Here is a 14,787-nt window from a genome sequence, read left to right on the forward strand (position 1 = left end):
ACCCTGCACTAAAATTTGCACCTAAGCTTCCATTATTACGCATACTTTTCATTTTCTGTTTGTTTTCCTCTTAGAGGTTAAATTTTCCATTCCTGATTTTAACCCAAAGAAAGGCTAAGTAAATTCCAGGGGCCACTCTTGAATAAGGGCAGCTGGAAAAAAATACACAATGCCCACCATCTAGCTTAACAGGATGTGGACACCTTCAGTCATGGCTAAATCTATACAGTTTAACCCTAGCAACAATTTCCCAGAAATAAAACAGCTGCTCTTTCTGATATTTGGTTAGTCTCCAGCTGGGTCAAGTCCCTCTTGATCGAATGCTTGGAGCAGGGTTTCTCGACCTCTGCACTAAAACACTTGGGGCCAGATAATTCTCTGTGGCTGTGGGCACCAGGGAGGCTGTTCTGTGCATTGTAGAATGTTTAGCAGCATCCTGACCTCTACCCACTAGATGACAGTAGCACTCCCCAAGTTGTGACAACTCAAAATATCTTTAGACGTTGCCAAATGTTTCCTGGGGGCAAAATCTGCCCCTGGTTGAGAACCAGTGGATTGGAGTCATCATTTGTGTTGATCAATCACTCCGTGATGATTAGGCCATGATGGACAATTCAGGCTGACTTTATTTTGCTCATTAAGTTGACCAGAAGACTGGCAATTGATCCACTGCTAAGCACTTTCCTGACACAAGCTGAAATGATGTCCTCAGGAGCCCCATGTGAGCATGGCTGTTGGGATGGTTCTTCCCAAGGAGGACAGCCATAAACCATGGAAAGCAACCAGTTGACTCTGGGTGTCCCTGGTTTGCAAGTGCCTCTTGTGTCCACCATCTGCATTTCTGTCTAGATGGTAAGGTTGAGGGAGGTCAGTTTCAGCAGAAAGTGCAAAGAGCATAGATTCATGAGGCAATCAGACCTAAATTAAAGTTTTGGCTTTATCACTACCCAGCAACGTGATCTTGGGCAGGTTTCTTGACGTCTCTGAAACTGTGCTCTTCTTTATAAAATGAAGATTACCTACCTTGCAGGGTCATTGGGATAATTAAAGAAAATGTGTGTAATGGGCCCAGATGGAGCTAGGCCCATAGCAGCACTGTAATAAATGTTTTCGATTACTGTAAATTTTACAAAAATGAATGATTGAATGGAAAGGTAGAAAGGCCAAATAGAGTGTCTGAGGCATCTCCATGGAGGAGGGTGCCAGTGGCCATGTCTGTCTGTGGCTGATCGCAAGACTCTTTTGACAGTCCCTGAAGCCTGTGCTCATCTTCAGCTCCCTTGAGGCCCTCTTCACCTGGCCTCACCCAATGTCCCTGCTCTTCTGACTCCTGAGGGACCTGAGCATTCCAAAATAGATGTTAGGAAGATGTGGATTCATGTAGAAGGATGTCAAGGCATTGTTGGTTTTAGCAGTTGATCTTACCTGGGGTGTGAAAGACAACCGAAGTCTGTGAGCTGCAGTGATAGAAATGTGAGCAGATGGGCAGGATAGGAAGGCACTTCTTGACGTGAGCAGCAACAGAAGCCACTGACTTTGGCCAGGACTGGAGGAGACACAACAGAACAGGACTGGCAGAAGACGCCACATCCCAGGGTCCCCAAGACCAAGCTATGGCACCATCACCCATCTACAGCAAGATCTGTAGCAGGAACCAGGGAGAAAAGTCTAGACCCTCAGTAAACTATGCGGCCAGGACAGTCCGAGATCAAGCCGTAAAGGAGGCTTTTTTGGCATCTTTTTTCTTCTCCCTTGGGCATCATGGAATCTGTGCTGGGTAAAGAACCTTGGAGATCCCCTTTGCCTTGACTCCTTTGTTTCACTGGCCCTAAGAAAGGAGATGGCAGAATCACAAAGCTGGTGGCTGAGCCAGAAAGATATTGTAGGTGGAATTCAGGTTATGGATGGGGTTAGGTTCCCCTTGAAGAGGGAGTACCGAGTTTGTTCCGTGGAGAGTTTGTGGTTCTAGCTCTGTAACCCAGGACTGACTCTCAGCCCACTGCTTTTTCTGTTGTGCCAGGATGCATCCTCATCCTATATCTTATTTTAACTCATACTGTTTCCAAATCAAATACCAACAACATTTACAACCTTTACTTTCTTACTTATTTAATGCTGCCCCTGAAAGTAGTAATTTGCCACTAAGAAAGCCTCCCCTGCCCTAGAATACTAAAGAAAACGAGAACTAAGCGAAAGAGGACCTGTAGTCAGCAATTTCACTGTATCCTATTTAAAATGAAATGGACTTTATTTTCTGCTTTGAGAACCTAAAACACCACACTTTAAAAGATGATATTTATCATATCTTACAAGGTCAAAGCATACTTATGGTGGAAAACTTGGAAAAGGTAGAAAAGAACAAAGAGAAAATAAAAATCATTTTAAACAATGTTACCCCCAAGACTGATTAGTATGTTGGTGACTGTCCTTCTAGGCTTGGATATGTGCATTTTATTTCGTAACTGTTCTTTTTACTTAGCAATAAATCATGGTCATCTCTCCCTGTCATGAAATATGTCTCTACATCAACTTTAGTGCCTGTAAAATGCCATAATTTATTTTACCACTGTCTTTTGTCAGACATTTAGATGGCTTCGTGTTTGGACGCATTATGAATAGTGTCACTGTGGACATTCCTGTGCATACATCTGTGCTCACATTTGTGGCTATTTCTTTGGAATGCACTCCTGGCAGTAGGGTTGCTAGGTGTCCCCTCACTGTCAGTGTCCCCGCTCTCCAGGGCCTGCTTTTTTCATCACCCGCCTCCCCGTAAAGATTCCTAAGTTCCAGGACTATCTCCTTCTGATGGAGATCTCCCAGGTGATGTGGTACACATCACCCACACCCCTGCCACCAGCCTGCTGTCCAACAGATGGAGCTGATAACTATTTAGGAACAATCCTCAAACTTCTAACCAACTCAGTCCCTGATTAGACTTCTTGTCTTGCCTTATCCCTGGTTATGTCCCTTCTCCCTCCCAACCCTTACCCACTTCTCAGCCCCATGCAGGAGGCCCAGTTTGTCAGCTGGCCTTGCTAATTTCTCTCTTGGCCCAGCCAGAGATCGTCTAGGTTCCTTCTTCCTACTCTCTGCCTGCTCTGTAGAGTCAGACCCTCCACAGGATGGAGATCTTCAAGGCCAGAGAGATGCAAAACCTCCTTGCTTCAGGATCCAGGGACAAGCTGCTGCTTTTAAGCAGATCCCCTCTCAGGCAGGTTCAAGTACTGACCCAAAGACCAGGGGGGTTGCAGGGCTCTAGTGATTCTTGTGTGACCCCAGCAGACTCAAGCTGGTGCAGCAGTCAGATATTTGGTGATACCTACAAAATCATCTAGTCCAACCTCGCTTCCAACAGAACTCACACTCGATAGCTTCTTTGATGAATGGAAATCCAGACTTCTGGGAACACTACTGTGATGAGCAACTCACTACCTGCCTACCTACCTACCTACCTTCCTTCCTTCTGCTTTATTTCACAATTCTTGCCATACAAAATGAACAAACACACAAACACCACTACTAATGCTATTCATTCGTTTATTTATTCAACCAATATTTATTATTTATTATGTAGCAGGAACAGTCTAGGTGCTTTTGAAACAATCGTGAACAAACTGAACCACAGCAGCAACAAAATCCCAGATCCCATATAGAACTAACAATTAAAGACGGAGATAGGCAATAAACGAGGTAAACTGAAAAATATATAGATAGTTGTGATACATGCTGAGAAGAAAAATAACACGGAGAAGGTGCATAGGAAGTGTCAGGCTGGTGGTGTGGGGATACAGTTTTGGGTAGGGTATGCAGGGATGTCCTTGCTAAGATGGTGGCATTCTAGTCAAACCCAGAAGGAAGTGAGCGAGCAAGCCAAGTGGGAACCTGGAGAAGACGGAGGTGGCAGTGCAGACTGGCATGTTCCTGGAACTGCAAAGAGGTGGTATGAGTGAGGGGAAGGCCAGTAGGAGGTGAGGTCAGACGCATTGAGTTCTGGGGGTTTGGGGAGAGAGTGACAGTTGCAAACAAGCTTGAAGGACATTTTGCTCTAAGTGAGATGGAGGTCAAGGACTTGGAGCAGAAAAGATACATGATTATATGTTTTGGCAGGATCATTCTAGCAGCTGGGCAAGGAACATGCTGAGGGGGAATAAGGGCAGAAGTAGGCATTACTTAGTGATGTTTGTTCAAGAAACATCTGTTGCGCTCCTATATGCCAAGCACTGCGTAGGTGATAAGGATTAAACGGGAGCACACTCTTCTTCCCTCCGGTAGGTTACTGTAACAACTACTCCCACGTCTGTCATTTATGAGTATTTATCCAGTCCCAAGCTCTGGGCTGAGCACACCCGTCCATTATTGCATTTATTCCTCTCAGCAAACTGTAAGGTAACAACCTCAGGATATCCTCATTTTACAGTTGAAGAAACTGAGGCTTAGAGAGGTTATGTAACATATCGTAGACCACATAGATACTAGGTAGACAGCCAAGATTTAAACCCAGGACTGTCTCACTCCAAAGCCTGCAATACTAACCACAATGCTGTTGCTGGAAACTTTTTCTTACGCTGGACTTTGAAAGTTCACCTAAGACAGCATGAGAAGTGATGGTATCTTCCAGGCAGCCACCTGGGCCACCAGCCCTCCCCTCCTTGGGATCTGCCTTCCCACTGTGTCTGAATTGAGGGTCCAACACTGCTCCTTGGACACAAGGTCTAGGTGGGGAGAGAACAGAGTCCAGCCCAGCCAAGGCAAGTCACCTGGGCTCTCTGGAACCCGGACTGCTTTGCTGTAGAGTAAAGTCCTGGAATAGGTCTCTAACCCTCTTTCCAGCTCTGAAATCCAAGGCGTATGTGATCTGAGGTAATAATTGTCTTGCCTCTCATGCTTGGTTTTTGATGAGACCTTCACATTCTTTAATAAACATTTATCTGTATCCAGGAATTATAGGAGATACAAAATGCTGAGGAACGCACTACTCATGATCTTTTTTGATCCATTTAACAATCCAGAGACGTGGGCTGTATAAAGCCACGGTGCAAAATACAATTAGGAAAACACAGCAATAAGACCACTGTAGCTTTGAATGGTGCTGTTCACTAATTATTTCCTCCCCACCCATTTTCTCATCTGATCCTCACAGCAGCCCCGTGAGGTCGACAGGGTGAGGTACCATCACAGATGGGTAAACTGCAGCCCAGGGAGCTATGCGATTTCTCCCAAGGTCCTCCTCACACTAGTGTAGTGGAGCCGCTATGTTTATTGACCCCAAATCCAAGTCAACCCAACAGTCTCTAGAACGTTCCAGTTACCTGGCCAGTCCTCATTTAGATAACATCTGACTCTTTCAGAAAAGATCAAACAAATCCTCTATTTGTTGGCAGAGGTTTTGCCGAACTGGCCCTGGGGATCCCAATTGATCATGGCCATCAACACAGGCAGCAAAGACCCTTCAGAAGTGTTTTATTCACTAGCCACCTCCATCCCCCAGCCCTCCATCGTCTAAAGTGTCTCCTGACTCAGTTCTGTCCCCCTGCTTGTCCTCTTCTCCTATTAGCTCTGGGGACCCAGTCCAGATCATAGCCCCAAGCTCTGTCATCATTTTGCAGCCTCCAGCCTCCCCTACCCAACTCAGCAGAGCCCTGAGAAGAAAGTCCTGGGTCCCGGAGGCTGCACCTGCAGACACAACAGATTCTGCAATGGTGAGAGCATATAGGGTATTTTGGGTCTCCAGTGGGGTTTTTGCTGATTCTGTGCCTGACCAGGGCACATGCTTCCTGGAATTAATAATTCTAGATAAAGAAGCCTAGCAGATGCCCACCTATGGAAAATGCTTCTTAAATAAGAAGAATCTCAGAATTAGGAGGCCAGCTTCTGGTTCTCAGCACTGCCCCTAACTAGCTGTGGGGCCTCGGACACATCACTTGATGCCTCTGGTCCTGTTTTCTTCTGTACATTATGGAGAATTTGGACAGAGATGATCAGTAAGGTCCCTTCTAGCCAGACTGTCAAGGTTCAAATCCTAGCTCTGCCACATTCCAGCTGTGTGATCTTGGACAAGTTACTTTATCTTTCCTAAGCCTCAGTATCCCCAACTATAAAATGGGCACAATAGCACCTATCTCATATGGCTGTTGTGAGGACCCAAAGATACAATGAATGTCAGCCCTCAGCACAGGGCCTGGCACAGAGACAGTGCTCAGCTAAGTAACTGTTTCTAAGTTGTTTATGATTTGAAGCTAAGGATAGAGATGCTTATTCTGAGAAGCAGAAAGGAACAGATGGAGAAGGAAAAAGGAAGATGGGACAAAAGGAGACAAACTGGCCCGGTGCGGTGGCTCACACCTGTAATCCTAGCACTTTGGGAGGCCGAGGCTGGCAGATTGCCTGAAGTCAGGAGTTCGAGACCAGCCTGGGTAATATGGTGAAACCCTGTCTCTACTAAAAATGCAAAACTTAGCTGGGCATAGTAGTGGACACCTGTAATCCCAACTACTCAGGAGGCTGAGGCAGGAGAATAGCTTGAACCCAGGAGGTGGCAGTTGCAGTGAGCCGAGATCGCACCACTGCACTCCAGCCTGGGCGACAGAGTGACACTCCATCTCAAAAAAAAAAAAAAGGAGAAAAATTAGGGAAAATAGGGCAAAATTGGGGGTGGAGAAAGGCAGGAAAAATTTGAGGGTGGCAACTGCAATAACTTCAACAGAAAAGTAGAACAATAAGCATACACCCCCAAAATACTCAGCCCCTTTCCTGCCTCCCCTTCCTCTCTGCCCCTAGCAGACGCCATGATAGCTCCTGGAATGATGCCTTTTATAACTGTGGGGCATGTTCCTCCAGGCTGACACCTTCTGGGGGGGCCCCTCAACACAGCATGGGCTCAGCCTTCCTCCCACACACCTACCCCGGTAGGCATCCCTTTGAGATGGATCTGAGTGGTTTCCCACCTCCTTCTAGGGGTGAACTGTCAGTTCAAGAAGGAGGTTTAGGGGGATGGGATGTCCCCTACCTGGGGCTAATGGGGGCTGGGGAGGTGGCTTATGAATTGAAGCCGAAGACAACAGCCTACGTGACCAGAAAGGAAAATTCCCCTCCCTGCTAGTTAAGAAGCTTCACAGAAGCTCACCAGACTGTTGTTTTCTTTCTTTCTTCTTTTTTTCCTTTGTGCACACATAAGCATCTAAATTTTGCAAACTGTTGCCTACCTTTGTCTCTGAGAGCAGTGGAAAATATTGGACTAACCAAAATAAGCAACAGCCAGTGGGAGAATAATAGAGAGGCAAGGTCTCCCGGTCTAGTTGGCGCCGCAGGGGTTAAGCCTTTCTGTCGGTGAAACAGGCTAACAGCACCCCCTGAGCCTGCTGACCTCTTCCGGCTCTCCTGGTCCCTCACGCATGTGAACTGTGAGTACGCTCCAATACTGACAAGACTGTCTTACACCTGAGGCAATTTTCATAGCACAGGCTGCTAATTTTTCCTCCAGGTTTTTTGTTTGTTTTTTTGCCTGGTAAAATACACATAACATAAAATTTACCCTCTTAGCCATGTTTAAGCGCACAGTTGAGTGGTATCAAGTACATTCATATTGTTGCGCAACCATCACCACCATCCGTCTCTAGAATTCTTTTCATTTTGCGAAACTGAAACTCTGTACCCATGAAACCATAACTCCCCATTCCCGCCTCCTCCCAGCCCCTGACAACCACTATTCTACTTTTTGTCTCTATGATTTTAACTACTTTAAGTAACTCATATAAGTGAAATCATACCATATTTGTCTTTCTGTGTCTGGCTTATTTCACTTAGCCTAATGCCCTCAAGTTTCATCCATGTGGTAGCATGTGTCTGAATTTCCTTCCTTTTCAAGGCCAAATAATATTCCACTGTACGCATCTGCTGCATTTTGCTCATCCATCCATCTGTCAATGAGTGCTTGGTTGCGTCCACCTTTTAGTGATTGTGAACAGTGCTGCTATAAACATGGGTGCACAAATATCTCTTAAAGACCCTGCTTTCAATTCTTTTGGGTATAGAACCAGAAGTAGAATTGCTAGACCATATGAGAGTTCTATTTTTTTTTTTTTTTTTTGAGATGGAGTTTCGCTCTTGTTGCCCAGGCTGGAGTGCAATGGCATGATCTTGGCTCACTGCAACCTCCCTTCCTGGGTTCAAGCAATTCTCTTGCCTCAGCCTCCTGAGTAGCTGGGATTATAGGCATGGACCACCATGTCCGGCTAATTTTGTATTTTTAGTAGAGACAGGGTTTCTCCATGTTGGTCAGGCTGGTCTCGAACTCCCGACCTCAGGTGATCCACTCGCCTTGGCCTCCCAAAGTGCTGGGATTACAGGCATGAGCCACTGCGCCCAGCCAGTAGTTCTATTTTTAACTTTCTGAGGAACCACCAAACTGTTTTCCACAACAGCTGTACCATTTTACCTTTCCACCCACAGTGCACGGCATTCCTTCTCCACATCCTCACCAACACTTGTGATTTTCTGTTTTTTTAACAAGTAGCCATTCCAACGAGTAAAGGGTGATATAAATTTTTTAAGAGGCAAGACATGCCAAAACTAGGATTTCAAAAATTGTAAATATAGAATAAAATAGACTATTTTAAATGTGACAAATTAACAAATTAATTTTAGGCTGCTTATATGAGTTCTTTCAAAGATAATTTCTTTTTATTTATTATTATTATTATTTATTATTATTTTGAGACAGAGTCTTGCTCTGTCAACCCAGACTGGAATGTAGTGGTGTGATCTCAGCTCACTGCAATCTCGGCCTCCCATGTTCAAACAATTCTCCTGCCCATGTTCAAACGATTCTCCTGCTTCAGCGTCCTGAGTAGCTGGAATTATAGGCACCCACCACCCCACCAGGCTAATTTTTGTATTTTTAGTAGAGACGAAGGCTGGTCTCGAATTCCTGACCTCAAGTGATCTGCCCGTCTCAGCCTCCCAAAGGGCTGGGATTACAGGCGTGAGTCCCTGTACAGGTCCCTGTACAGGCGTGTACCCGACCTTGAAAAATAATTTTTTTTTTCTTTTTTGAGACGGAGACTCGCTCTTGTTGCCCAGGCTGGAGTGCAGTGGCGTGATCTCGGCTCACTGCAACCTCCGCCTCGCAGGTTCAAGGGATTCTCCTGCCTCAGCCTCCGGAGTAGCTGGGACTACAGGCGTGCGCCACCAAGCCCAGCTAATTTTTGTATTTTTAGTAGAGATGGGGTTTCACCATGTTGGCCAGGATGGTCTCAAACTCCTGACCTCGTGATCCACCCAACTCGGCCTCCCAAAGTGCTGGGCTTACAGGCGTGAGCCACCGCGCCCGGCCTCAAATATAATTTCTAAAGGAAGAAAGAGATAGAGAGGGGAAGATAGAATGAGAGAAGAAAAATTAAGAAAGATGAGGTCAGATGGCGGGGAAGGTGGAGAAGCTTTGCAGGCAGAGTCTGGAATACTGCTTTTGGAAATGTGAGGCCAGGCCCCGTGCCTTCCAAATGCACCCGATCTTTCCGCCGCCGTAGGTCCCGGATATATGGATTTGCTTGGGGACATTGCTTGCTTTCACAGGGAGGCTGTGTACTAGCAAGGACACAAAGATGAGCGCTCCACAGTTCCCTATTTGGGCTAGAAGGTCAAAAAAAGGGGTGGGGTGGTGGGGGGGCACAGGCAGCTAAACTGGCTCTGCCTCCTGGGGCCAAAAGGCCAGCTTCCTCCCTGGGCCTGGCTGCCCAGAAACCTCGGCGCGGGCACAGGTCAGAGGCCGAACTGGGTGGTATTCAATCTTGGGTTTAATGCATTTTAAAAACTGCTTTTGAAGGCGCAAATGCATCACAGTTCTTTCATTTCAGGAAAACCGCCTGTGAGAAAGGGGGAGGTGGGGAAAACGCTGAGCCCAGGAGGGGGCTGCCCTGGGCTTTTGTCTAACAAAGCCGCAGCTCCTCAGCAGCGGGGCTCTTGCCCTTTGAAAACCAATCGGGCAGGAACCCTTCAGCCTCCTTTCTGAGAGCCAGTCACATCACATTTTACAGATCTCAGAAAAGTGAGCCAAGTCCCTGCGCTATGTCACTCTGGGTTTACGTCCCATGTCTCTGACACCCTGTTTTTCTGAGCAAACAGCCTCTAGGTGAACAACAGTATTTTGCTTCTCTCATCACTGAATAGGGTCAAACTTCCCATGGAATTCCACTACCAAACCAGATGAATAGAAAGAAAGCTGAGAGACCACTAAATAGGGCATTGCTGCTATCTCAATGAGAGTGTCACCTACCCACAAAGCAGGCAGGAAATCTTTAATTAACCCTGTTTCTAGACACAAAAGCCCTCAATAACATTTCATCGTATTTAAATAAATATTTTCAAAGAAGGTGATGTGGGAACACTTTTATTTTTGCTATTGGAGTGCTAATTTAATATCATATATAGTTTAAATTATCATATAAGAACCTGTAAGCAGAGTTTGGGGTGGGGAAGGGGGGTTTGATCCTTCTAGGAACTCTCCTTTATCTCTTTCATTTTTATTCCACTGTGACACTTCCCTCTTGGGAAAATCCTGCCCCGGATTTTTATTAGTCTTTTGTCTGCTGTCCGGTGTTAAAACCTCACAAATCCATTATGTGCTTCTCGGCGCTGCCTTTCAAGTTGCCTCTCCACGAGGTGTGGACTAATGAATCAAACGGCAAGGGAAGCAGCTGCCCTCAGCCCTCTCAGAAGAGGCCCGGCCCACAGCCATCCTTCAGAAAACCCTCCTGGCAGGCCCTCCCTGGGCTCAGCACACCCTCGCTTCCCTGGGTTTTTATTCGGAGCTGTCTGAGCTACAAGAACATACTCACATACGTGGCATAAAAACACGCACGCACATGCAGAAAGGGAAATACTTGTTGGGCTCCATCAGAGAGAATATTTTTCAAAAATTTCTCAATATTGTCATTATGTCAACTGCTAAAGATTCCCTGCTTGACAAAAACTTAATCAGGCTTCCAAACTTTCTCCTAGGCCCATCTGTGTACTTTCTTGCAAAATCCAGGTTTAGCAAAGAACTCTGCCAAGTTAGTTGAGCACGACCATCAACCCTCAATATCTGGTTCCCCTCAGTGTCTGATCAGGGTCCTCATCCCACTCCATCCCCCAGGTGAGGTCTGATCCCCCTGGCCTGTGTTCAGCTAGAGTCCTGTTAGGTTGGTTTAGCCAGAATCCTTCTCATTCTTTTTGGGAATTTTCTATCCATTGACCCCTACCCTGCTCCTTGGCATAAATGCCCACTTGCTGTACTTGGAGTTGAGCCCAATCTTTCTGTCCCACTGCAAGACCCCATTGCAATCATCCTTATACCTATCATGACAGTTTTGAATGAAGTCTGCCTTACTGTGCTTTAACAGGTATCATTGAATTATTTTTCTTTAACACATCTTAGCAGTAAAATTATCTTCAAAATTTTCTTAGAATGTATGATTATCATCTCTTATAGCTGTATCCTGATTTCCACTTTACAATAGAGTGCTCATATTATCATCTCATTTGTGCCTTTAACAAACCTTTTGGGGTAACAATTGTTATTTCCATGTGATAACTGGAGAAACTGAGGTTGAATGAGTTCCTCAGGGGAACACAGCTAGAAAGTAGTATTGTGGGGCTGGCACACAGTGGCTCATGCTTGCAATCCCAGCCCTTTGGGGGCCGAATGGGGAAGACTGCTTGAGGCCATGAGTTCAGTACTGACCTGGGCAACATAGTGAGACCCCCATCTCTACAAAAAAAAATTCTAAAAATAAATTAGTCAGATGTGGTGGTAGATACTTGTAATCCCAGCTACTCAGGAGGCTGAGGCAGAAGGATTGATTGAGCCCAGGAATTTGAGGCCACAGTGCACAGTGATCGTGTGCCACTGCACTCCAGCCTGGACAACACAGTGAGACCCTGTCTCGAAAAAAACAAGGTAGTGTGGTGGGAGTAGGACCCACACTTCTCACTGCTAGCCTGGTGCTCATTCTTTTTGATAATGCTGTTGTGTCATGAAATGGCACTCGATTAGTGTTGTTGGAATGGTGGGTTGTGCCTGCCTCATAGACTGAGATCGGAGCCTACTTTGGTCAGTGCCTCCAGTAAGGTTATGCGGTTTAAGCATTGGATGGAGGTGCCAGGCTGAGGCTGCCAGTGGGTCCTGGGACTTGCCTGTACCTGCTCCCTGGCAGTGTGGGTCCAGGGATGCCCACCTGGGGGAAGGGGCTTCAGCTGGCCTGAACCTGCGTGCCATGGAGCTGCCTTTTCTTTCTTCGTTTTTTTTTTTTTTTTTTTTTAGATGGAATCTCGCTCTATCTCTCAGGCTGGAGTGCAGTGGCACGATCTCGGCTCACTGCAACCTCCACCTCCCGAATTCAAGCAATTCTCTGCCTCAACCTCCCAAGTAGCTGGGATTACAGGCACCCATCACCACGCCTGGCTAATTTTTGTATTTTTAGTAGAGATGGGGTTGCACCATCTTGGCCAGGCTGGTCTTGAACTCCTGACCCCGTGATCCACACACCTCGGCCTCCCAAAGTGCTGGAATTATAGATGTGAACCATCACACCCGGCCGTTTTCTTCCTTTTTTTTTTTTTTTTTGAAATGGAGTCTTGCTCTGTCACCCAGGCTGGAGTGCAGTGGCATGATCTCGGCTCACTGCAACCTCTGTCTCTGGGGTTCAAGTGATTCTCCTGCCTCAGCCTCCCAAGTAGCTGGGATTACAGGCACCCTCCACCGCGCCCGGCTAATTTTTGTGTTTTTAGTAGAGATGGGGTTGCACCATCTTGGCCAGACTGGTCTTGAACTCCTGACCTCAGGTGATCCACCCACCTCGGTCTTCCAAAGTGCTGGGATTACATAGGCATGAGCCACCATGCCCGCCCAGAGCTGCCATTTCTAACTCACACAGAGGTATCAGAGCAGCTTGCAGTGGCCTGCATAAGTGGCCAGAGCTCTTTCCTGGGAGTTGCAGGGGGTTTCTCTGCTGACCCCTCAGCAGGCAGCAAGCCCCATAAGCCAGAGTGAAAGGATGTGGTAGCAGAAACTGGCCTCTGAAGCGTGGGAAACAGAGCTGCTTGCCGTCGGTGGCATGCCTGCCAAATCATGCTATCCGCAAACTCGAGGCGGGCCCTGGACCAGCGGCCGGGCCTGAGGTCATCTGGGCTTTAGTGCTAGTTCTGCTGCTGACACTCTTTGGTTTTGTTTTTTTCAGTTTACAAAGTATTTTCACATAAACAGTCTCAGCTGATCTTCACAACAACACTCCGAAATTGTCCAGTCCCTCGATTTTGCTCCAGTGCTCTGAGAGGTTAAGTGACCTGCTCATGTCCCGCAGCACTTCCTCTCCCTCCGAGGCCAGGGCACTTTCCCCAGAGTTGCCTCTCTCTGGCTGTGGTGATTCGGGCAGGTCCTGTGTCCCTTCTGAATTTGACTTCTCATTTGACAACTGAGGGGGCTGGTGCAAGAACCAAACCAGTTTCTTGATCTTGTGATGAAAACATGTTTTCTTTCCACTCACTTTTCCATGTTGCTAATTTCTTTGGCCTGACAATGCCTGTTCTCTTGCTGTCTTGAGAGCAGCAGAGCTGAGGCCACCTGCCCCTCGGAGCATGGTGGTGTGTCCTTGCAGGGGTCAGAGTGGTGTGTGGATGGCAGTGGGGGCCGTGGAAGGAGGCTTCTGGAAGGCGGCCCACAATGACTCTTAGCCCTCCCCTCCCCAGCCTCCAGTCGTTTTCTTTCAGTTAATTACTTGGTTGTTCAACCTTCTTGGCAGCTCCATAGTTTCTTTCCCCACCCTCAACATCCACAGCCCTCTTGGTCTCAGAGCTCAGCCAGAAGGAGGCAGAGAGTAAAAGTCATATTGTTTTGGTGGGAAATAGTTAAGACGAATTATACCCACCATTCTTGGTGGGTTGGATTTGGGGCTGGTGACAGGACTGAAAGGAGGGATTCCTGAGCTTGTGCCCCTTAATTTACCTCCCAACTGCCCTGGCATTAACCACCTAGTAAGCCATGCCGGGATACCCTCCCCACAGGAGCCTAGCACGCCAGCCAGCATGCTGACAAAAGGAGGAGTAAGGCAGCTCCCTAATCTCAGGCAGCTCTCAGTGTTTCAGGAAAGGCAGGTGTGTGAGTGGGTCGTTTTCCTGGGTCTCCCTCAATCCACACCCTAGACTAGGTTTTTGCTTCTGCTTCCACCCACACTACAATCCAAGATGGGAGCTTCCCCACCCAAAAACAAACCTCAGCCTCTCCACTTTGTCCTTCTCCTTCTGCAATGTCAAGCGGTCAGGCCATCCCATTCATTCATTCACTCAACAAATATTTACTGAGCTCCCCAGACGCAGTGCCAGGCCACAGCGGCACAGGGACAGAGCTGTGAGCAGGGCGTGCAGGGGTCTGTCTGCTCTTGGATGGGCTGAGTTGGCTGCTCTCCCTGCAAGCTCCCTTTTCATTTTCAAATGCCCCCCTTAGATCTTCCAATAGATCCACAGAAGGCAGAAAAGACCCCAGGTGAGTGTGGGTTGTAACCAAGTGAAGGAGTCCATGCCGTCTGCATCCATAAGGGTGTGATGCGCCTGGTTGTCCCTCACAAGGGGGTGCTAAAGGATGGGGACTAAAGGATTCAGGACAGGGCCAGTGTTTGGCCTGATTGTTATTTCCTGGGTTCCCTAGATACCAAATACCTGGGTTCTGCCAATGTGAGGCTTTCACCTCTGAACAGTCTGGCAGCAGAGCAGCAGGGAATGAGCCCCTCCCTGGACAGCCAAGGACCAGGCAGTCCC

The 14,787-nt window shown here is 47.2% G+C and overlaps 1 protein-coding gene across 17 annotated transcripts in view; it reads left to right on the plus strand.

Moving 5' to 3' along the window:
• CD247 (CD247 molecule) overlaps positions 1-14,787 on the plus strand; it is an 87,923-nt gene that overhangs the window by 19,108 nt on the left and 54,028 nt on the right. For 2 of the 17 annotated variants that reach the window (XM_054673005.2, XM_054673007.1), the window contains exon 2: positions 5,607-5,699. The exons of the other annotated variants lie outside the window; for them this stretch is intronic. In XM_054673005.2, coding sequence (XP_054528980.1) covers positions 5,607-5,699 — 93 coding nt within the window. The remainder of the gene's footprint in view (positions 1-5,606; positions 5,700-14,787) is intronic. 17 annotated transcript variants of the gene reach the window in all.

Source organism: Pan troglodytes, chromosome 1 (assembly GCF_028858775.2).
Source record: "Pan troglodytes isolate AG18354 chromosome 1, NHGRI_mPanTro3-v2.0_pri, whole genome shotgun sequence".
NCBI lineage: Eukaryota > Metazoa > Chordata > Mammalia > Primates > Hominidae > Pan > Pan troglodytes.